The sequence below is a fragment of the Megascapheus bottae genome, chromosome X (assembly GCF_031878675.1).
Source record: "Megascapheus bottae isolate mThoBot1 chromosome X, mThoBot2.hap1, whole genome shotgun sequence".
Taxonomy (NCBI): domain Eukaryota; kingdom Metazoa; phylum Chordata; class Mammalia; order Rodentia; family Geomyidae; genus Megascapheus; species Megascapheus bottae.
Genome location: NC_143547.1, coordinates 84004602 through 84030112, shown reverse-complemented (window position 1 = coordinate 84030112; position 25511 = coordinate 84004602). Strand labels below are relative to the sequence as shown.

At 36.5% G+C, this 25511-nt stretch overlaps 1 protein-coding gene across 1 annotated transcript in view; it reads right to left on the bottom strand.

Annotated features, from left to right (window-relative positions):
• Sh2d1a (SH2 domain containing 1A) overlaps window positions 1–21402 on the bottom strand; it is a 28426-nt gene extending 7024 nt beyond the window's left edge. Inside the window, exons 1-2 of the mRNA XM_090325739.1 lie at window positions 21145–21402; window positions 2005–2068 (exon numbers count right to left, since the gene is read on the bottom strand). Of these exons, the coding sequence (XP_090181865.1) occupies window positions 2005–2068; window positions 21145–21281 (201 nt within the window). The 5' untranslated portion in view covers window positions 21282–21402. The remainder of the gene's footprint in view (window positions 1–2004; window positions 2069–21144) is intronic.
• Between the last annotated feature and the right edge of the window lie 4109 nt (window positions 21403–25511).

Sequence of the window (25511 nt, the reverse complement as noted above, 5' to 3'; positions counted from 1 at the left end):
TTATTTTAAATTTTTGAGTCTAGATGTGAGAGTTTTAAATGCATACAGTAAGTTAATAACAAACGTTGATACAAGATTCACGTTTCCACAAGCTAATCATGAAGTATTTTCATTATTAAAAGACCAACCTCTTGGGCCATGAGTGTGGCCTAGTGGTAGAGTGCCTGCCTAGTATGTACGAAGCCCTGGGTTCAATTCCTATGTACCACATACACAGAAAAAGCCAAAAGTGGTGCTGTGGCTCAAGTGGTAGAGCACTAGCATCGAGCTGAAGAGCTCAGGGACAGTATCCAGGCCTCGAGTTCAAGCCCCATGACTGACTCTCCCCCTCCCCCCAAAAAATGAACGTTTTAAACAATTAGAAACAAGAGAAGCATTTGAGGTTGAAATTTTCAGTTGTAAAGATTTCAGTGATTAGTAAGTAAGGTATGATATAACATAGGAGCCTGGTCCATGGGATTAGATTTCACTCTTCAGGCATTTATTGAAGTGATATAGTGATTTTCAAATGTTTTCAAAACCTCAAGAATGTTTTGTTCTCAAGAAACCTTAAGAGTCTTGGTTTATAAGCAAAGTCAAAGAAGCCAGCTCAGATTGAAATTACTTAGCTCCTTCTCTCCTACAAACCCACAGGCAGCCCAAGGTAGTAAAGCATCAAGATTTAGCAAACAATAGCTTCCAAACACTACAACATCCCCACTTCTCTATTCCAACTATCCAAAATGTTTCCAACATAATCCTGACTTCTCACACAGCAGCAATTTCTTGGGAAATTTCCAATTACTTGCAAAACCCTCCCTTTTTCAAATTCTTGTTATAAAGAAATGACTTAGCCCTGAGCTGCCTATATGCAATCACATTGTTCAGTTGTTTTCAGGAATGTGCATTTTGTGCCAGGCCCTGAAGCTAAGAAGCTATGTGCATTATTTCATTAACTGCTCAAAGTCCTGTGAGTAAAGGACTGTTTTTAGTTTCATTTTACAGATAGCAAAAATGAATCACCAAAAAGTAACCTGCAATATTCACTGTATATAGGTGAAAATGGGATTGGGGAACTTGGGTTCCCAGGAACTTGGGTTTGTTTAGGATAGACAGTAAGGGAGAGAATGATGTTTTCTAGTGATTTTTCAAAAGACCAGAATAACACCTAGAAAAATTAAATGAGCCCTATTAATGTACTGGGATATGGATTAATTTTCTCTTTAGTCGCTGAAATGTTCTTATTTTATTTTAATGTTTAGAATTTAAAGAAAGCACACTTGTATTACATTGGCCTCTTTTTCTCCTTACAGAAAATCTTGAATTTCTTTGAAAATTAATTTACTTGCCCCATACAAATGCTAACTCCTCACCCTTTGACCAATTGTATAATTCCTTTCAATAATATTTTTGACAAAAATGTTATATTGGAAAAGAAGATGCATTGTACTCAAAGTGTAGCACTGAAACATTGTTATATAATTACTTAAAGATAATTTTTAATTAAATTAAATTAAATGTTTAAAAAGTAGCCTGCCCCAAATCACATATGTGTTAAGAAAGAGGAGGGAATCAGAGCTGGAAACTAGATAAAACTAACAACAAAGAACAAGATCTTATACTACTGTTGAATTTCACATTTCATCTCCTCTTAGATATTATGGATTCTTATAAATAAGAATATTTATTTTTAAGACACAATAACACCAATACTCATAACAGTATCATAAAGCAATTAGCTCTGATTTAATGATTTTATCTGCTTTTTTTGCACTTTTTTATAGAAGCTAAAAGTTGGTCAAAATCTTTCAACTTCACTATCTCTCCCCAGATTCACACCACTCTACATAATGGTGCCAAAAGGCACATAATGGTCCATGAACAATTGTGGAGAAGAACTGTATGAATTTATATATAGTGGATATTTTGTTAGTGTGTTATATGATTTTTCTTTTATAAAACCAATCTAAATTTCAAATACTTCCCTGATAACCACAGAAACAAATATAAACAAAATAGTTGTACCTCAGCACTCCAAGATCCAGTTTCTGTCTGGGACACTCTGTATGTATAAATATAACCTTGATACCTGTGAAAAAAATAAATTTCTATTACTGAATAATTCAAAACAATGTAGTTGGAACTCTGAGCTTTGAATTTGAGCTTACTGGTCTATAGAAATGTTATATACATTAGGATGCACATAGGCAGTTTTATTGCATTCACAGGAAACAAAGCCATTGATTTTAATTTGTTTGCACCCTAATTATAGTTTAAAGTAAGTCTTCTTTATTTTTTCAGTTTTCTAAATGTCCCAATTAACACTCCCAAGGAGGCTGGGAGCTGGTGGCTCAGGCCTGTAATCCTAGCTACTCAGGAGGCTGAGATCTGAGGATCAAGGTTGCCAACCTGGGCACAAAAGTCCGTGAGAGTCTTATCTCTAATTAACCACCAGAAAACTCGGAAGGAACACTGTGGCTCAAATGGTAAAGTACTAGCCTTGAGCTAAAGAGCTCAGAGACAGTGCCCAGGCCCAAGGAAAAAAAAAACAAAAAACAAAAAACACTCCCAAGGATTTGTCTGATGGAACTAAGCAAATTGAAACTTAAACTTTGTTGCAATTATCAATAATCATGAATTATTAGTTTTAACAAACCAAATTCTTAATTTTAAAGTACATATAGCATCTTAGGGATTGTTTGGATTTAAAAAAAAAAAAAAGGCGCTTAAATTTAGGGCTTGGAGGCCAGCTGTCTGAGTTCTTTTCCTCAAGGCAGGCACTCTAACTACTTTGACCCACAGCATCACTTCCAGTTTCCTGGTCATTAATTGGAGATAGTCTCACAGCAGGGCTCCATTGGCTCACACCTATAAACCCAGATACTCAGGAGGCTTAGATCTGAGGATCATGGTTCAAAGCCAGCCCTGGCACTAAATTCCATGAGACTCTTATCTCCAATTAACCATCAGAAAACCGGAAGTGGTGCTGTAGTTCAAGGGGTAAGGGGGTAGCCTTGAACTGAAATGCTCAGGGACAGAGCCCAGTCCAGAGTTTAACTCCTATGACCCAACAAAAAAAAAGAAAAAAGAATCTCACAGACTTTCTTGCCTAAGCTGGTTTAGAACCATGAAGCCTCAGATATCAGCTTCCTGAATAGCTAGGATCTCAGGCATGAGCCACCAGCACCTGGCTCATATAGTATCTTATGGCAAAATCATTTCACTGGTATAAGGCACTTACCATTACCCCTTAAATTGATAGTAACATGGATAGTACTTTGAATTTAAAAGGAGTATTGTACCATGTAATATTATCCAGCCAGAATGAGATTCTGCTGTTTTGGGGTTGGTTTGTTTTTTTGCCAGTCCTAGGCTTGAGCTCAGGGCATGAACCCTGTCCTTGGACTTTCTCAAGGCTAGAGCTCTACCACTTGAGCCTCAGCACCACTTCCGGCTTTTTTCTATGTATGTGGTACCACGGAATTGAACCCGGGTCTTCGTGCATGCTAGGCAAGCACTCTACCACTAGGCCAAACTCCAGGCCCGAGATTCTGCTATTTTTAACAATGTGGATGAGACTACAAAATTTTGTAAATGTACTGAGTGAGACTCAGAAAGACAAAAAATGCACATTCTCACATGTAGAAGCTAAAAAATGGACCTCAAGAAAATATAAAGGAAGATAGTGGTTACTAAAGATTAGACAGTGTGCTGGATAGGAAAGGGTGGAGAGGATGCTTAATTGTCACAGGGCATGGATGGATGGGAGGATTAAATGCTAATGTGCTATTGCAGAGTAGGGTAACTACCACTGACAAAAGCTGTATTGTGTACTTCAAAGCATTGGCAAGGTTCAAAATATTCTCAATACAAAGAAATGATAAATGTCTGAGGTGATGGACATGCCAACTATCCTGGACTAATTATCATACATTGCAGATGTATTGAAATAGCACATTGCTTTCCAGAAATATAGACAATTTTTTTGGCCAGTCCTGGAGCTTGAACTCAGGGACTGGGCACTGTCCTTGAGCTTCTCTTGCTCAAGGCTAGCACTCTATCACTTGAGCCACAGCACCATGTCTGGTTTTTTCCGTTTATGTGGTACTAAGGAATTGAAGCCAGGGCTTCATGCATGCTAGGCAAGCACTCTACCACTAGCCACCATCCCAGCCCATAGAAAATTAAAGCTACTAGCACAACGATGTTCATTGCAGCACTATTTACCAGAGCAAAGATATGGAACCAACCCAGATGTCCCTCAGTTGATGATTGGATGTGGTATTTATACACAATGGAATTCTATGCTGCCATCAGAAAAAAATGACATTGCCCCATTTGTAAGGAAATGGAAAGACTTGGAAAAAATATTAAGTGAAGTCAGACCCAGAGAACATAGGCTCAATGGTTTCCCTCATTTGTAATAATTAGTACAAACCTAGGATTCTACTAGTAGAGGATTACAATAGCTCAAACCCTGGATACATGAGGCCATATAAGATGAGGATAAATTAACTGATCTCCAGGACATGGAAACAAAAGCTTAATTATGAGTGACTGTTGTTCTTATTGTACTATGTTTTTTTTTCTCTTCTCTTTTTTTGCCCTTTGGTTATTCTCATATTGTTATAGTATCTGACTTTGTACCTGGTGTATTGTATATATGTTTATTTGTTTATTTGAAATAGGAAAAGGAAGGGGGAAAAAGATGAGGGAAGGGGGTGAGGTAAAGGGAAAGGGGACAAAAACGTGAGAAGGGGTATCAATGTGTGAGAAGAAATGTACCTTCTATCTGGTGAATATAACTGTAACCCCTCTACACATTAAAATAAAAAAATTAATGAAAAAGCATATTGAAAGCAGTTTTTAGTGAGAGAATAAGCATTCTCATCTTCACTCAGCTTTATATGTATATTGCCTATATTCATAATTGATTTCTACTATATTCCAGGAGTTTTATATGCTGGGCTGCCGTGAAATATGCCATTTTTCTGGATCACTTAAACAACAAAAAAATTATTTCTTATAGTTCTACAGGCTACAAGTTCAAAATCAGAAGGGTTGCTTTCATTCTGAAGCCTCATCTCTTGGCTTGTAGATAGCCTGGCCTCTTCTTTATTCATGTGTTCTTTGTTGTCTTTATTTTAATTTAGTTCATTGTCAGGGGGATGTCCAGAAGGATTACACTTACATTCCTAAGGTAGTGAGTACATTCAGGTAGTGAGAACATTGTTACCTCTTCCCGTGTTTTCCTCCGACTTCTCCTTCCCCTACCCCCTCCCAATCTTTGTCTTCACAGTCACCAATCCAACCAAACTAGACCTCTATCTAAAAGAACTCTAGAGGGTTTCGTGACCTCCTACAGGTCCTATTTCCAAATATAGATTCACTAGGTAAGGGTTTAAACCTATGAATTTTGGAAGAATACAAATGAATCCATCATGCATGCATTAACATCTTTGGGCCTCTCCAAATCCTTTAAGCTTTACTTCTGGAATTCATTCCATAGATAAGGAAACTGAGAGTTTGAGAAATAACCAAAGCCAGATCAAAGGTCATGCAGCAAAAATATGATTGTAGCACTCCAGCTCTTGATCTATACACTGAAATTGGCACTGATTTATTTATTATATTTATGGATACATCGTAATGTGAATTTTCCTAATAAATTTCTAAAACACTTTTATTAATGAAATCTATTTTATCTCAAGTTAAAATATAAACAATTAAATATTGATAGGGCAATGTGATATTTTGATATGAATATGTATCGTGCAGTGTTGAAACCAGGTTAAGTAAGTCAATCTCCTTAAATATTCATCATGTCCTTGTGATGAAATCTTTCAAAACTTCTAGCTTTCTTAGATCTATAATGCATTATTGTTATGTGTCACCCACCTGTGAAGTAGCACACCAGAGTGACCTGTACTTAGTTAAGTTTGTATTACTATCTAATGAACAACCTCTCCTCCTCTATCCATACCTCACACCTACTCTTCTTGGCCTCTGATAACCAAACAAATGACCAATTTTCATTCTCTTTACAACTGAGTAGTATGCCGTGTGTTTGTGTGTGTGTGTGTGTGTGTGTGTATCACTGTATCACATTTGTTTTGTTCATCAGTTGATGTTGTTTCAATCTTGTCTATGCTAAAAAGCACTGAAATGAACCTGAGAATCCAAATATCTCTTCCTTTAGTTCAATACTCACTAGTGGGATTACTGGAAAATATGGTCATTCTAGGTTTTATTTTAGGACTTTAATATTGCTTTCCATTAAGGTCAAAAGTTTCATCTTCGTCAATGGTATACAAGAGTTCCCTTTACTCTGCATCTTTGCCAATACTTTTAATTTTTAATCCTTTTGATAATACTCATTCTCACTAGAGTGAGGTGACAGCTTATGTGGTTTTGATTTGCATTTCCTTGATGATTAGTGATACTATTTTTTATCATTAACTTAAAAAATTACTTCTTAGAAAATAAACTTTACAGTAATAGATTTCAAATTTTAAATATCAATATAAATCACTATTATTTTATATTTAATACACTTTATAGCTGCTATTCTTGAGCATAAGTGTGGATCTATAGAGATCTTTGGTTAGGACACATACCAAACTGTTTAAAATCAGTGTGTTTCAACTTAGCAAAACAAAGATGATGCTAAACAGGGGTGTCCATGCTTAAGTCTTTGGCCATATTTGCATGAATGTGCCTTTATAATTAAGTCTTTAAATATGTGAATTAAATTACTACACCTTCAACCCATATGCAATAGTGTTTATTATATAAAGAACAGAAGATTTACATACTATAATCAGGTACATTTGATTGGCAACACTGACAAAAAGGACAGTGTAACAGCTGATATGCACACTGGAAATGTTTCATTTTGTTACAAACATTTGTCAGATTATGACACTGTGTTCCTGATCACAAAGCTTAGTTTTTAGTTCCTTCTCTGTCTTAGGATTTGTAGCTCATTAAGATAAGGTAGGACAGGCTCCTTCAGGCACACTGTGACTACTCTATATTTGGGCCCAAACACAACTCTATGGACACACAACAAAGTCACACAACAAAGTGGGGTCTTTTATGGTGAGATTTTCATTTATAGTACTCTGTGTTTTATCCCACCCTCATTTAAACAAGCAAAAAAATGTCTGGGTTTTTCCATAAAAACATCTCATCTCTCTCCTATCCCCTGTCCATCCCACCCCCGCCCATTTTTTTGATGAATGTAAAGTGATGCTTTCCTATTAGAAAAACTTTCTAACGAGGAAGATATAAATTCATATGTTTTTCTAACCCCAACATGTTTTCCTTTATTATTCTTGCTGTTCTTCCAAAGCACCGTAAACACCAATAAATGCTAACATGAACAAAAAAAACTTATCAGACTATTTAGATTGTATTTAAAATAGCTTGTTATATGCTTGCATATGAAATGATAAATAAATATAAATATATCACATTATACTGTTAAAATTTTCATTTTGGAGCAAACAAAATCTCCTTACAGCCTCCTGATTTATGTTAAGGACTCTACAGAGAACAAGGCAAAAGATTGGATTTCCATTTCTCACCACAGGAACTTCAAACAGGCTTAAAGAGACTTTCTTAAAACCACATAGGAAAAATGGAGATGGACACGGGAAAACAGCACAGGTCCTTAGTTCCATTTTCCCTAGGAGAAGTGACTAATGGAAACAACTCAGTAGCATTAAGGGTTATATAGAAACCCATTACTTAAAATCTCAGTGATGACAGAAACAAAATGTAAGTAACCCATCTCCCACATTCTAAAGTAATGTTCTCTAAAACAAACACACAATGAATCTCTCCTTACCATCATCTTTCTAATTTAGTCAAAATAAATGAGACTGTTTTGATAATAGTTTCCTAACGAATGTGATCTTATCTCAGTTTCAGTTAAGCAGCAGGAACCTGAGTACCACTTCAAAAGTTCTTACCTCCTTCATTCTCTGAAGAACCTGGTGTCAATGACATATAAAATTTCTCATGATTAATGCATGTAATGCTAACAAATTTCCCCCTGTAGCAACTTCTTGCATTTCTGAAAACACAAAATATTTTCCCCAGTCAAATAAGTGAGAAGTATTAAGTAGCCAAAGTAAATGACCAAGAACCTCCCGCCCCTCCAACCATTCTGGTTACAATTTGCCATGGATGGAAAAGATCCAAAATGTTACTACTCAAATGTATTCCTAGGGTATCAGCCCAGGAGCTTGCAAGAATTATAGTATTTCAGGTCCCAGCTCAGACCTACTGAATCAGAATGGCATTTTTAGGAGATTTGTCAGGTAATTTGTATAAACATGAAAAGTTACTAAAAGGACTGATTAAAATGAAAAGACACAGACAGAGTTCTACAGTCACTGGGAATATTGTGGTAATATCCCTGACACCAGGCTGCCTTATTTCAGCCACCAAAAGCACATCTGTACAACCTCCCCAGTAGTCTCTCAGACTATGGTTAAGAATGCAATTTTAGAATTAAAGTCCCTTTGCACAATTACCTAAAGATAATTTTTTAAAAAGGAATAGCAAAGACATGCAATTTTATTTCAATTGAAATAAATTCAATTGTTTCAGCCTTTATAGAAAAGTTTCTGAAGCATTTCTCCTTTTTCCTTCTACCAAATGTTTCATTTTATTTTTCATAACTTGAATTACGAAACACTAATTTTCTATTATAAAAATTAATAAAAATATTGGATATCTGTCTGTAGGAAAAATAACTATTGTAGGAAATAAAGTATTATTGCACTTGGACCAAATAATCTTGCTTATCTTCCTAGCCTCTAAGGAAAAATGTCAAAGGGAAAAAGGAATTTCACATTATTTTATAGTATTTTACTCTAATGGTAAAAAATAAAAATTACCTAAGTATGCCAAATAAGGAATGATTATTTAAAATACGAGAATAGTTTTTATATATGACCCCAAATGCATAAGTGACAAAATTGAAAATAGGTAAATGGGATTACATCAGTACCAAAAGCTTCTTTATAGTCAGGGAAATATTCAGTTATTAGACTACCTATTGAATGAGAGAAAAGATTTGCGAACCACATATCTGGTAAGGGATACATGTCCAAATACATAAAGAACTCATAAAACTCAACAAGAAGAAAATAACCCAGTTCAAAACACAAACAACGCCAGTGGCTCATGCCTGTAATCCTAGCAATTAGGGAGGCTGAGATCTGAGGATCACGGGACAGTTCAGTGTCAGCCTGGGCAGGAAAGTATGAGACTCTTATTAACCACCCAAAAGCCAAAAGTGGAAGTATGGGTCAAATGATAGAGCACCAGTCTTGAACATAAAAGTTCAGGAACAGTACCCAGGACCTTAGTGCATGCCCAAGCATCAGTAAAAAGAAAACAGCTCCCCAAATTTATTTAAGGGACAGTTAGTGACTCAAGTGATGAGTGCCAATCCAGTAAGCGCAAAGCCTTGAGTTCACACCCCGTAACACCACTTTCATCCCCATTACCTCTTTAAAGGCCTGTCTCCTAATATGAAACAGGGATCCTCTTATCTCAGTTTCCTGAGTAGCTAGGATTACACGCACATGTCATTGGCACCTGGCCAAAAAAAATTGGGTAGGGGGGTAGCCTTGAGCTGAAGAGCTCAGGGACAACACCTACGCCCAAAGTTCAAGCCCCACAACAACAACATAAAAAGCAACCGCAATTTGGAGCTTTACAAATCACAGATAAGAAAAAAAATATGATTCATTAAAAACTTGTTACAGGGGCCGGGAGTTTGGCCTAGTGGTTAAAGTGCTTGCTTAGCATGCATGAAGACCCAGGTTCGATTCCTCGGTACCACATACATAGAAAAAAGCCGGAAGTGGTGCTGAGGCTCAAGTGGTAGAGCTCTAGCCTTGAGAAAGTCCAAGGACAGTGCTCAGGCCCTGAGCTCAAGCCCAGGACTGGCAAAAAAAAAAAAAAACTTGTTACATTTGTTTTATGATTATATTTCCTTTTGCTCGATCCGTTAATACACATAAATCAAGAATGTATAATTTTAAGTTCCTTCTCCTGTTAAAATGCTTTTGTGGACTTGATGATGAGTCTGGAACTTTAATTTTCTCATGGAAATAAAAGAGAAAGTGATTGGTACAGAAAACAATAGTCCAAATTGTTGCTATTATCTAATAACCAATAGTTTTCATTTTAATGACTAAAATTCATGTGTTTATCTACTTTTTGCTGATATTAAAACTTGCATTTATTTTATCAAAAGCTGTCTTTTTTAGAAAGTGTTCAAATTAGAAATAGACAAAAAGAAAGCCACCCAACCTATTATTTTCTTAATGGGTCAGTGTGGAGGACAGATCTTGGTTTTAAACCAACAAAACCACATCAATTCTTTCTTTATACCACTTCAAGGACTACTCAAAAGAAAATGTTTAACTACATATGACTTCTTCATGACACTGCAAATAAAACAAGATAATTCCTATGGCCTCTGTGTTTACATGATACAAATGCTATGTGCAAAATTTAAGACATAATTACATGACTGATTTTAAATAAATAGTTTATATCCAGAGAAATAATGTCTCATGTAAACCATCATCATTGATACAAGACATTTCTGAAGTTCCTGTGACACAAAGTTTATCCTTTCAGAGTAAATTTCACTTTCCAAAGTAGTCAAAAGTCATTCTATTACAAGAATGGTAGTAAAATTATGTGATACTAGTTTTGATGTGTCATGAAAATAAGTGTAATTTTCCCCTAAACTCATGTAAACATATTATTCATGTACATTCGTGATTATCTTTACTTTTTGCAGAGATGAGGAATGACCTTAGGGCCTTGCATTTGCTAAATCCCCAAACCCTGATTTTTTAATTTTGTACTCTATCCTGATAGATTTTTATTTATGTTAACACTTATTAAATGTTAACTTGATAACTACAAACCCACAAAATAATCCTTGTGACTTATTATTACCATTCTGTGCTTTTTAATTTTTCTTTAAATAATTGCACAAGAGGTATCAATTCAACATGTTAATTTATGTGTACAAATACGTATCGATCAAGGTCAGTGACCATTGCCTGGTATATAGATAAGAAACTGAAGCACAGGAAGTTCAACTAATTTGCCCAAAGTAACATAGAATTGGAACTGGATATATCCTCAAAGGGTCTGACTAGGCGATATGAACTATCCCCTGCTATTCTATCATGATTATTTTAGAAGGAATAAATTAACAGGTTAATCTTAAAGGGAATTGAACTGACTGTCCAGTGAGGGAGAAGATAAGGATAAGAGCTGCAAAGAAAAAGCCACCTAAGGATAACCCCATAGGAGAAAGCCCAGAAAAGGTCAACCTAGACTCAATCTTTGCTAAAAGCTAAACTACATCTTCAAACTAATCTTGCTACTTTAATTTCACAGCAGCAATCAGAGTCAGAACTTAGTTTATTTGCCTGTGATTTTTTATTTGCTAGTTTATGGATGATAAATATAATCTTAGGCTGGATTTCAGGGTCACTCCACCACTAACAAATTGTATCCAGAAAATCCAAAATAACTGTGGTGATTTATCATAAGTGTGTCAACAATATACCTATCAAATTGAGTTCAAAAATCATATTAGGCATTGGTAGCTCACACCTGTATTCCCAGGTACTCAGAAAGTTAAAATCTCAAGATCACAGTTTGAAGCCAGCACCAGCATCAAAGTCTTATCTACCATTAAGCACAAAAAAAGTCCAAAAGTCGCATGGTACCAGTGGCTCATGCCTGTAATCATAGCTACTCAGGAGGCTGAGATTTGAGGATCATAGTTCAAAGCTAGCCCAGGCATGGAAGTTCATGAGACTCTTATCTCTAATTCATCACCATAAAACTGAAAGTAGCACTGTGGCTCAAGTGGTAGAGCACTAGCCTTGAGCTGAAGAGCTCAGGGATAGTGTGCAGGCCCAGAGTTCAAGCCCTATGACCAACGAAAAAAAAAAGTCCAGAAGTGGTAGAGCATTTGTCTTGAGCACAGAAGCTAAGTTAGATCAACACCTAGGCACAGAATTCAAGCCCAACTTCTGACACCAAAAAATAAAATAAAATAAAGCAAAATTAAGTTTTAATTTCATGCTAAATAAAACTTGAATTTGAAATTTTTGAAGTTATTTTAAACACTGTTCCCCTCTATGACAAATGATAAGTTGGAATTTTATGTTGTACTGCTCCTCCTCCACTTTTATAGTTCAGTTGTTTGACAGGCACTTTATTTCCAGTAATTCCTTTAAATCTTAAAGGGCAAAAAGATAATTATGCTTTTCATCTGAGGACATATATGTCAAATGACTTCATTATGTGTCCTTGAGACAAAAGAATTATAATAACAAGTCTTCTTATAACCCATCCATTACATAAGTAACAGAGACAGATATGTACAGAAGGATGTTAACTATGGAAGTAAATTAATTATTGGGAGCTAATTTTTGAAATTAGTTTTCCTCTTCTCACAACCAATCAGTCCCATTGGATAATTGGGACTTATTGAATGGCTGTCTACAGTGAGGGTGAAAATGGAAAAAAAATTGAACACATAAATGTACCTCAGTGATAAGAAACCTAGTACACCAAGAAACTAAAGACAATAAATGTGAATATTTGTTTTCCTTAATATGAGTATTGTATATACCAGAAGAATACTAGTACATAAATGAGATCCTTTCTATGTAACAGAAAATATAGTAGAAACAGATTCTTTTGTGATAAAAAAATGACACACCCTTTGATCTACACAAGAAATACAGATAAGAGTTCAAGACCTACAGAAAGTAAACAAAATCTCTACTGATAGTTATGAATGAAAAATTATAATAGGAGAGATATATTTGGAATTTACTCTTGTAAATTCTTTAAAGACAGTTTCTCCTTAATTTATTAAGGAGTTTAATGAAACAACAACAAAATTTACTAATTTAACAAAATTATTTTAGATTTCACCTCAAACAACCAATAAGAATAGAAAATTCATTTTAAATAAACATTATGATATTATAATGTTACCTGTATAAGGATAAATAGATCAGTTCGGACAAAAGATAGTTTGGAAAGAATAACTGTTGAACACATATAACATTATTTTACTATATATTAAGGTGGTCTAACAAACCAATGAACAACAGAAGTTCTTTTTGATAAATTGTATTGTAACAAATGCTGGGTGTGGGGAAAACAAAATCAGATTGCACAACAATAAAATTTCAAATGGAATTAAATGGTTAAATGTAAATTTAAAAAACAAAGTTGTTACAAATCTGAAATGAAGTTATACAATCTCTCTGAAAGAGAAAGGACTTCCTAAACTGAGAGATAAAGAAAGCAAAAACAAAGAAAATGAGTGACAAATTTAACTACTAAAATGTTCGTTTTTTTTCTTACTTTCTTGTGGTGTAGGGGCTGGAACCCAGAGTTTTGTACATGCTAAACAAGTACTTTTCCACTGAACTACATACCCAGATGTAAATAGTTAAACCATGTGTGTAAAAAAATGGCACCTCGGTAGCACTGGTTCACCCTTCCATTTCTAGCTATTTGGGAGGCTAAAATTCAGGCAGAAAAATTGACTTCATTTTGAAAGAAAAAGCAAGGCTTGTAGAAATATGGATCTAGTGGTAGAGTACCAGCCATGAGCAAAGGGCCAAGTAAAAGAGACAGGCATGGAGTTCAAGCCTTATTACTACTATTCAAAAAAAAAAAAGAAAAAGAAAAAGAAAAGAAAAAAGAATATAGTAGATGAAAGGTTAGTACACAAAAATTATAATGCATTAAGAAAAATAGTTAAATGAGTAAAAACACACAAAGAACCAATTCATGGGTTAAGAACTAGAACCTCTTAATAATCATATAAAATGACAATTGCTAATCAAAGGAATCAAAAAGTGAAAACTAGATAAGTGTAAAGACAAAATAATTGATAGTACACCAAATCTGAAGGAGAATCATTTTAACCAGATTAACCATTTTTAGGGAGGGTGCCTTTCTTATATGTTTTTAAGTTGGAAGAAAATAATCATATATGTGTAATGAATCCAACCTAGAGATTATATAAGGAATTAGACAAAGGAGCAAGAAAACATTTATTCTCTGAAATATCAAGTCTGGTAAAAATTAATAATCTTAAAATGTAATGATATGAATGTCAAAAGGATTGTGTCAAAAACATATATTCAACAGAATAGAAGATCCAGAAATGAAACCACATACTTAAAGTCAACTTATATTCGACAAAGGAGGCAGAGATACACAGTGGAATAAACACAGCCTTTTCAATTATTGGTGTGGGGAAAACTGGGCAGCCACATGCTGAAAACTAAAAAATTGATCCCAGCCTGTCACCATGCACGAACATTAACTCAAAACGGATCAAAGACCTCAATATCAGACCTGAAACTCTGAAACAGCTACGCAACAGAGTGGGAGAGACACTGGAACTCATAAGCACAGGCAGAAACTTCCTGAACAGAGTCCCAGGATCACAACAGATTGGAGAGAGACTCAACAAATGGGACTACCTAAAAATAAAGCTTCTGCAGATAAAGACATAGCTACTAAAATAGACTGCCAACCAACCGGGAAAAGATATTTACCAAAGGTTTAATATCCAATATGTACAGGGAACTTAAGAAACTAATCCCCCCTCCCAAACTCAACAATCCAATTGCTAAATGGGCAAGGGAACTAAAGAGAGACTTATCAGAGGAAGAGTTAAAAATGGCATAGAAACATGAGAAAATGCTCATCATCCATGGTCATAAAGGAAATGCAAATAAAAACAACCTTATGATACTACCTTACACCAATCAGAATGGCCAATATTTTAAATTCAGACGACAAATGCTGGTGGAATGTGAAGAAAGAGGAACGCCACTGCACTGCTGATGGGAATGTAAACTAGTACAGCCACTCTGGAAGGCGGTTTGGAGGTTCCTCAAAAAAGCAAAAATAGACCTTCCCTAAAACCCAGCCACAACATTCCTGGGCATCTACCCTGAGCATCATAACCCAGGATATAAGGACACCTGCACAGCCATGTTCATCGCTGCACTATTCAAAATAGTGGAAACAATGGAAACAACCCAGATGCCCTAGTACAGATGAATGGATACAAAAAATGTGGTACATATATGCAATGGAATTCTACATAGCCAACAGACAAGATAAAATAATGGCATTTTCAGGGAAGTGGATGAATCTAGAGCGAATCATGTTGAGTGAGACAAGTCAAGACCCAAGGAACAAAAGGCAAATGGTCTTGATATGTGGCTATCCAAACAATATACAAGCAATGACTCAATACTCAGGTACTCCAGGTCATCAACACAAATTTGGAGATATAAATGTATCTATATAAACATATAATTCCATTATGGGATATATATTCCATAGACATATTGATATATTATACAGATCAATATGTAACTATGACATACAAATACTCAGCTTAATTTTAATTACGATCTTAAATTTATGTGCTAGCGATTTCATATAGATTCCCTTCTTGAATATTTTTTTGTTAATCACGACATTTGAAATATGATGTAAAAAACTCAGTGTTAATAAAAATCTTTTAATAAAAGGGGCCAGGAGTTTAGCCTAGTGGAAGAGTGCTTGCCAAGCATTCACAAAGACTTGGGTTCTATTCCTCAGTATCACATACATAGAAAAAAGCCGGAAGTGGTGCTGAGGCTCCAGTGGTAGAACTCTAGCCTTGAGAAAGTCCAAAGACAGTGCTCAGGTCCTGAGTTCAAGCCCCAAGACTGGAAAAAAAATCTAGACTTAGCCAGGCACTGGTGGCTCAAGCCTTTAATTCTAGCTATTCAGGAATCTTAGATATGTGGATCACAGTTCAAAGCCAGCCCAGGCACAAAAGCCCAAGAGACTCTTATCACCAATTAATCACCAGAAAACTGGAAGTGGCCCTGTGGCTCAAAGTGGTAGTGCTCTAGCCTTGAGCTGAAAAGATCAGAGACAGTGACCTGGCCCAGAGCTCAGGCCCATGACCAACTTAAAAAAAAAAAAACCTAAATTTAGAGAAAATAATTGAAAGAAAAACTTCTCAATTTAAATGACAGTGAGCAAGTGTATAAATGAAAAACTTCCATTTTGCTTTATGAGATTCTACTTTTAAAAACTGAATAGACAAAAAGACTATCATGATTTAGATGTTTAAATCTGAACAAAGGGATAAAACTGGTTTGAAAGTGCAACTTATAGTCTGAAAAGCCCATGACATGTGTTATCTCTACAATAAAAACACAAAAGCTAAAGCTCACTCAAATCTTTGTGGTTAAAAAGAATGAACAAAAAAATAGAATAAGGATCCATCAAGTCAACTCTGCAATCAATAAACATTCATTGTACCTCATTGTTCATGAATATACAACACCATTTACATTATGTCTACCCTATATCATAAGCATCAGTGTTTTGCTTTTCAAACTAATTACATAGATTATTCCAATCAAAATTTGTAGTTACATTGTAGTGTCAATAAGAAGTAATAAAATGCTTATGTGTTTCTAAAGGTACACTTAGCTTTAAAAAGTGAAGAACTGGGTCAAAGGCCATGTGCCATTGTGTCTTTCCTCGGCAGCAGTCTGGCTATGGAGTTCAAGTGCTAGGATACCATTCAAAAGACACGGGAAGGGAACTCTCTCCTTGCCTACTGTTTTGTTCTACTTCATGAGGAAGTTTTCATAGAGAAGTAAAGATCAAAAACTTGCCACTTTAGGTAAACATTTTAATGTTTATGAATTTCACACGTTCTGTGTGAACTGAATGTACATTTGAAAGTAGAGGCCATACATACTTCAGAAATATCTGGGGAACCAATGAGGCTATATCCTTAGGTGTCTGCTGTTCTCTCTCCCCTACTCACACTTCTTGTGAACCTTCACATTTACCTCAAGGTTAAAGACTGCTTTCCCCAGCTTTGTCAGCTTTCCTAAAGCAGCCCCTTTCACTTACTCTGCTTTAAAAAATTATGTGTATGTAAATCATATTAAGTGAAGTAAGCCAGACTCAAAGGAACTTAGGCTCAATGGTTTCCCTCATTCGTCATAATCAGTAGAAACCTTGGGCTTTACTAGCAGAGATTTGCAATAGAGCAAAATCTTGATACATAAGGACATATAATGTGAAGCTAATTAAAAGGACCTCCAGGATAGTGAAACAAAAGCCATATAATGAATGATTGTTGTCCTTAATGTACTATGTTGTCTCTCATCTCCTTTGCTGTCCCTTGTTATCTCATATTGGTATAGTATCTCACTTTGTTATCTAATATATTGAATTTATTTGTATTTGGATATTTGAAATTTGATAGGGAAGGGGGGAAAACCAAGACGGGTGGGGGGTGTGGGGGGGGAGGGAAATGGGTACCAAGACATGTGAAAGGGTATCAATGTATGTGAATTAACGCACCTTCTATCTGGCAAATATCATGTAACCCTTTTACTAATTACAATAAAAAAGGAAAAAAAAATAAAAAAAATATGTGTATGTTTAATATATTATGCATATATGTGTTCATATGTACTGTATATAATATATGTATAGCATAATATGTATGTTATAGTATATACATATGTAGTATGTGTATGTGGTATGTACATATATAATATATAGTATGCTCATGGTATATAATATATAATATGCCTATATACTATCAAATATATTATGTATTATATAATACTATATTATGTTATATAATATATTGTGTATTAATAGTATATGTGCATATATTCACATATTTTTAGTTGCAATGCATTTTTTCCTTTCATCTAATTTTATTTGAGATATTTTATTTGAGGTATTTATCTCTTTTAGTTCCTTTGGTTAATTGCAATGCATTTTGATCGATGTTATCTCTCCCATCCATCACAACCCCAATCCTTCCCTCAATTTTCCTGGTTTCATAGGATATGCATTGAATATTACAGAGCCTAAGAAACCTAGTTGGCTTTCCTTGCTCTTTTTGGTGTCCTTTGGGAAAAATCAACTACAAAAGCAAAATAAAAGCTCCAGACTGATGCTGGGAGGTATATGTATCTCAGTGATAGAGCAGCGGAGACCCTGGCATATATCCCAGGCATATATTTACACATATACATAGAAATTAAGTGCCAGACTGCTTGAACTCAGGACCTGAGATATTCAATAGCTCAGAGCTATTCTTGGGCTTTTGTGCTCAATGTTAGCATTTTACCACTTCAGCCACAGCTCCAATTCTGGTTTTTAGGTGCTTAATTGGAGGTAAGAGTCTCACAGCCTTTCCAGCACAGGCTAGCGTCAAACAGCAATCCTTAGAACAAGGACATACTAAATCCACTAGCACAGCAATGTTCATTGCAGCACTATTAACCATAGCAAAGATATGGTACCAACCTAGATGCCCCTCAGTTGATGAGTGGATCAACAAGATGTGGTATTTATACACAATCGAATTCTATGCTGCTGTCAGAAAGAATGACATCTCCCCATTTGTAAGGAAATGGAAAGACTTAGAAAAAAATCATATTAAGTGAAGTAAGCCAGACCCAAAGGAATATAGGCTCAATGGCTTCCCTCATTTGTCATAATCAGTAGAAACCTTGGGCTCTCCCAGCAGAGATTTACAGTAGAACAAAACCTAGATATAAAAGGCCATATAGAATGACGCTAAATGAAAGGACTTCCAGGATATAGAAACAAAAGCCATATAACAAGTGATTGTTGTCCTTAATGTACTCATCTCTTTTGCTGTCCCTTGGTTATCTCATATTGTTACAGTATTTCACCTGGTTATCTGATATAGTGAATATATGCGTGTTTGGTTATTTGAAATTGGATAGGGAAGGGAGGAAAAAAAGATGAGTGGCGGGGGTGGGGGGGGGAAATGGGGACCAAGGCATGAGAAAGGGTATCAATGCATGTGAAGTAATGCACCTTCTATCTGGTGAATATAATGTAACCCTTCTATTAATTACAATAAAAACATATGAAAAAATCAGCAATCCTTAGATCTTAGCCTCCTAGTAGCTTAGATTACAGGTGTGGGCCACTGGTGCCCAGCTCAAGACAATCTTTTTTTTGCCAGTCCTGGGCTTGAACTCAAGGCCTGTGCACTGTCCTAAGACACTTCTTGCTCAAGGCTAGTGCCTTGCCACTTGAGCCACAGCACCATTTCTGGCTTTTTCTGAGTATGTGGTACTGAGGAATCAAACCCAGGGCTTCACACATGCTAGGTGAGCACTTTACCACTAGGCTACTCCCCCAGTCCAAGACAATCATATTTAAAGAAATATAAAATGTATAAGGACACCTGCTCAGCTATGTTCACCTCTGTACTATTCACAACAGTCAGGTGATGGAAACAATCCAGATGTCCTACTGCAGAGGAATGGATACAAAAAATGCGGTATATATATACAATGGAATTCTACATAGCCAACAGATAAGATAAAATAATGGCATTCACAGGGAAATGGATGAAGCTAGAACAAATCACGTTGAGTGAGACAAGTCAAGACCAAAGGAACAAAAGGCACACGGTATCCTTAATATGTGGCCATTAGATCCAAACAGTACAAGAGCGAGGACTCACTATTTGCGTACCCAATGCTCCATGGTATTGGAAATATAAACACAACTACATACATAAAAATCTATGACTCTATAGGCATAATGAAAAAATCTATGACTCTATAGACATAATGTTTTACTACATAGATTAATATGTATCTATGACATACAAACCCTCAGCATAATTTTAATTATGTTCTAAAATCTAAGTGCCAGTGATTGTATATAGAGATTCCCTTCTTGAATACTTGTTTGTTAAACACATTTCAAATATGATGTAAAAATCAATGTTAATAAATTCTTTAATAAAAAAAGAAATCTAAAATGAAAATTCCTCTAACACTAGTGATAATATATTCTTCCTTCTTTGACCCAGAAAGAATCATGAAGTACTGAACTCATTACCCAAAATCTTCCTTTTTTTGTTTCTGTCTATAATTTAACGGGTGGGATTGGTTATTATTAGCCTGCTGCCAATGCTCAAACTGGATCCTCCTTCAGAAATGTCTCTATGAGTACTAAAATATATACTCTTTAAAGATTAAAATATAATAATAATACCAATAGCTTAGATTTACTGAATATGCATTGTCTGGTCCAATGCTGACCTTCTTACGTGCATTATGGTATTTAATCGCCATGACATGGTCTAAAATGATATCCATTTCATAGATAAGAAAACTAAGGAACTCTGATATTCATTTGCAGGTATCACAAACCTAGCATCTATTACTGCAAAACTGACCTCAGCTCTGCCAGCCTCTGGAGGTCTAAAGCAAAGATGCTCTTTGCCTAAGCAAAGAACAAAAGTGAATCATAACAAGGGTGTTTTCCCTCCATGATCCTTACAATTCTTGTCAGTTCGGACTTTTATTGAAAAGGGTCATATTTCTGAAACCTCTTACCCATTACACATCTCCAGTAATGGAAACTAACTCAGCAGATCCAGAGAGGTAGTTTTACTTATACACACACCTCAGTATCCTCATCTAACTGGTATTATATTCTTAAAGTAATGAACTCCATGTCTTATTTTGCTTCCTCCACAGAATTTAATGTTCTCTTCCTTTGGGATAGAATATCCAAACCTGCTTTTCGAATGCTGAAGACAGACCTTCCTTTCTCTAAAGAGCTGATAGTACCACATTTTAAACCCCTCACAATGGCTTCCTCCCTGGCCTCTACAAGAGATCAAAACAGTAATGCAGAGCCATGATCTTTCTCTGAGTGAAGGAAAATCCCAGGCCACATTTTCACACTCTGAAGGACATTCCACACAGTCCACAAAAGCCCTGTTCAGGCCATTTAGGAGAGAGCACCATCCCGTGGGCATGAAGTCCCTAGTGATTATCTAGGCCACAGCCTGCTCAGTACAACCTAAGGAAGACTTAGGGCCATGAATGTGCTGAGGAAGAGGCCTCCATGAGCTACAGACACCTGTGCCGCCTCCTGCTTTGGCTAAAATCTTCCTATATGTACTGCTCCCATCCTCAGCAACCCCAGGCCACACATGTAGCCATGTTACCATCACAATGTACTCACAGCACACACAGGCAGTACACTCCTGGAACACTCTCGCTGTCTCTCAACAAATAGCTGCCATCAAGTCCCCTGGCAAGCAGTAGTTTCTCTCCAGTCTCCCGGCTGATCTTGCCATGATACACAGTCACTGCCTCCATGGCCTGATGGATTCAAGAAGGCTGAGGAGGGAGACAGTAAAAAAGAAATATCACTGTTGCTGTTGCTGCTGCTATTGCGGCTGCTGCCAGGCACAGATCAACCACCTGACTCCCAGTTCAACCAGATCTGTGTGTGTGTGTGTGTGTGTGTGTGTGTGTGTGTGTGTGTGTGTGTGTGTGTGTGAGAGAGAGAGAGAGAGAGAGAGAGAGAGAGAGAGAGAGAGAGAGAGAGAGAAAACCTGTCTTCTCAACTTCAATTAAAACCAACTCAGCAATTTAGCAACTGATGTCCCATAGGAATTGTCACAGCATTTGATCATCTGCTCAATTTCCAACACAAAGTTTAAGTGGAGAGGACAAAAATGTTAGAAGAACCTCGGAAAATTTGAGTTATACCAGAAACACAAATAGATTTTGTTAGTGCTTGATAACTCGTCTGTCATCCTCCCCTCACTTCCCCCCTGTCACCCTTAGAGACACCAAGCATGGCTAAACCAGTTTCCAAAGGAGTTGATAGAGAAAACTTTGTGTCACCCTGTGGGACAAAATAAAACTGACAAAGTAAAAAAACCAAAAGCTCTAAGATCAAAACACTAGAATGATTAACATGCCATCATAAATGTACAGTGCTTTTGGACGAGTTCTTCCACCCCTGCTCCTGCCTCATATGATCCCCTTCAATAGTGTTTTTTCTTTAGTAAAAGGTGAAAGATTTTTATACGATCTGAAGAGAAACCAAAGTATTCGTCTTTTTTCTTTTATTTTGTGGTACTAGAGATTGAATCGAAGGACATGCACATGCTCACTAGGACTTTTCCACTAGATCCATGCCCCAGCTCTTTGGGTAGTACATTTTACATTGTTTTTAGATAAATGTCTAACTTTGCCCAGCAAGCCACCAACATCCAGCCCTCCTGCCTCCTATCCCGTGCTGCCCATGACTACTACATCTGACTAGATAATTGAGCAATCTTTTTTATTTTTATTATTTTGTTCTCTTAGGAATAAAGAATCCAGGGACTCACAGATGAAACATAGTACCACTGAACCACACCCCAGCCTGCTGAGTAATAATCTTGATCTTAAATAATTATTGATATTTTTGCAATCCTAAGACTTGAATTCAGGGTCTCAGTGCTGTCCCTGAGTTTTATGTGCACAAGGTTAGTGCTCTATCACTTAATCTAGAGCTGTACTCCTGGCTTTCTTTTTTTTTTCCAAACCTGGGGCTTGAACTCATGGCCTGGTCACCGTCCTCGACCATTTTGCACAAAGCTAGTACTCTATTACTTGAGTCACATCTCCACCTCAGCTTTTTGGTGGTGACTGGAGACAAGAGTTTCATTGACGTGTCTGCGTTGGCTGGCTTCAAACCAAGATCCTAAAATTTTGGCCTCTTCAGTAACTAGAATTACAAGCGTGAGCCACCAGTGGCCATTCCCAAATACTGCTTTTTTTCCCCTGCCTAACACCTTACCCAAGATCCCAAAGCATTGATTGAAGTGAAAAAAAAAAAAAAACCTCCCAGTGTTATGTCCAAAGATGTTCCAGATTTTTCTGATAGGTTCTAAATGAGAGAATAGATTATATGAAGTTGGTCCTTTGTCTTTATATGGATTTGTATGTGTTCTCTGATATATAGGGCCTGATTTTCAGAACATTGTTCCTAAAATTCTCTTTTAAATCATTGTGCGAGTATTGATCATGGTAATGTACCTTTTTACCAGGACCAGAATGTGAACTCAGGGTCTGAAACTTTCAGTTACAGGTTGGTGTTCTATTACCTGAGCCTCCAGCCCCATGTGACATACCTTTTATTCTAGATTCTAGAGAATGATTTTTGGTAACCGATATCTGACAAAAAAAATAACCTGTCTTTCCTTCCTGAAGTAACATTGCATTTATTTCAAAATGTACTAAGTAATATTTACCAAACAATTTCCTCTATTTTTATCACAGTAAAACTGTAGAAAGCTTGACGCCTTATTCATACTGTGGGAGAGGCAAAAAGGGAAATACTACACACACAGGGAGGTATTGTACCTTCTCTGTCATGAAAACCCTGAGAAACATCTTGATTGAAAAGTATGCATCATGAGAAAGGCTATCAGTGTATGTGAAGTAATGCACCTTCCATCTGGCAAATGTAATGTAACCCTTCTATTAATTACAATAAAAATATATGGAAAAAAATAAAAGTATTCATCATTAGTAACAAAAGTTTCCTACAGGGATGGGATTTTGCTTAGCATGCATGAAGCCCTGGGTTCAATTCCTCTGTACCACACACACAGAAATGGCTCAAATGGTAGAGCACTAGCCTTGAGAATGCCCAAGTACAATGCTCAAGCCCTGAGTTCAAGTCCCAGGACTGGCAAGAAAAAGTTTCCTACAGTCAGTTTTTCACTAAGAATGAAAAATCAAATGGCATTGAGGTGACAAGAATGATATGACAGTTTCTCATATGGCTCTGGGGAGTTGGGCTGATTATCCCGTCAGCTACCTGCCTCAGGTTTTTTTTTACCCAATCTCTCTCTGTCTCTCTCTCTCTCTGTCTCTGTCTCTGTCTCTCTCTCTCTGTCTCTCTGTCTCTCTCTCTGTCTCTGTCTCTCTCTCTCTGTCTCTCTGTCTCTCTCTCTGTCTCTGTCTCTGTCTCTCTCTGTCTCTCTGTCTGTCTCTCTCTGTCTCTCTCTCTCTCTGTCTGTCTCTGTCTCTGTCTCTGTCTCTCTCTCTCTCTCTCTCTCTCTCTCTCTCTCTTTCTCTCCCTCCCTCCCTCGCTTTGGGTTAGTAGGAAAGAAATTGTCTTCTTCCCTCCCCTCCTCTCTCTCTCTTTCGCTTTGGGTTAGGAAAGAAATTGATCTGATTTCTGTTAAAACCTTCAGAGCTGGGTGGTCTTGGCTCACACTTAGAATCCGAGCTACTCTGGAGGCTGAGATGTGAGGATTGCTGTTTGAAGTCAGCCGAGGCAGGAAAGCCTTATCTTATCTTCTATTAACCACCAGAAAAACAGAAGTGTGGCTGTGGCTCAAAGTGATAGAATACCTTGAGCAAAAAGATTCAAGGATAGCACCTGGGCCCCACAACCAACACCACCAACAGCAACCAAAACCACTTCAGAAGTTAGTCCACCCTAGATGCTTCATATTTTAAACTAGCAAATGATTAACCCAGAAAAATTAAGTATAATAGTAACATTTCAAATTAAAAAAAGATAAGACAGAGAACCGGATCCTCTTATATGTGTCCATAGAAACAACATTACACCTCTCAAGTGAACTGTGAGAACATTGAACATTCAGTGTTACATAGGTTAAAACCAAATCCTAACCTTTTATTGGCCCTGAACAACTTTGAACAAATCATCCACAAACTTAAGAACAGAGCAACCCAGATGTGACAGCACAAGCACACCAGGTATTTTTCTTTTCTTTCTCTGTTTTGTTCTGTGTTGCTAAAATAGTATACCTGTCAAAGTATCCAAGTAGAGTGGGGTTCAGCACAACTAAAATTGCATTGAAAAACATAAATTATAAGGTAATAGTGCAACTCTCACATCTAGTACCTCTTTGTCATCTCACAAATGAGCTGACAGCTGAGCCAGCCCACTAGTGCAGTGTTGATGAAAAATACTGACATCTTCACTCTTATGCTACACTGGTACAAAACCTGTCTTTAGCAAATTCAAAGCTTTACACTGGGCCTGAAATATAGAGAAAAAGGAAATTGGTATGGTTCTCTTCCTTCTTTCATGCTATACCCACAAGTGAGGAAAGGGAGTAAAATGAGACCGGAAATGAATAGAGGTAATAAAAATATCAATAGATCCAAATGTTAAGGAATAGGCTCTAAGATCCAGTATACATTCATAGAAGCTGAAGAAACTGTTTATTGTGTATTACTTACAATTGATTATAAAATCCTCTGTGGAAGGGTTTTATGTATCTTGTTCACCATTGTATCTTCAGTATCTAGCACATAGTAGATGCTAAATACATTTTCAAGTGAAAAGAATAAAATTTATGATCCCAAGAAATAAAAGAAGGGCAGAACACAGTGGTGTATCCTGTAATTCTAATTACTCGGGAGTAAGACATAGAAAAATCATGATTTAAGGCTGCTCAGGCAAAAATAAAAGGATGTGAGACTTCATTAACCCAATGACTGGTACCTGCCTGTCATCTCAGAAACAGAGGCACATACAAGTACAATGCAATGACTGGGTTAATGCAT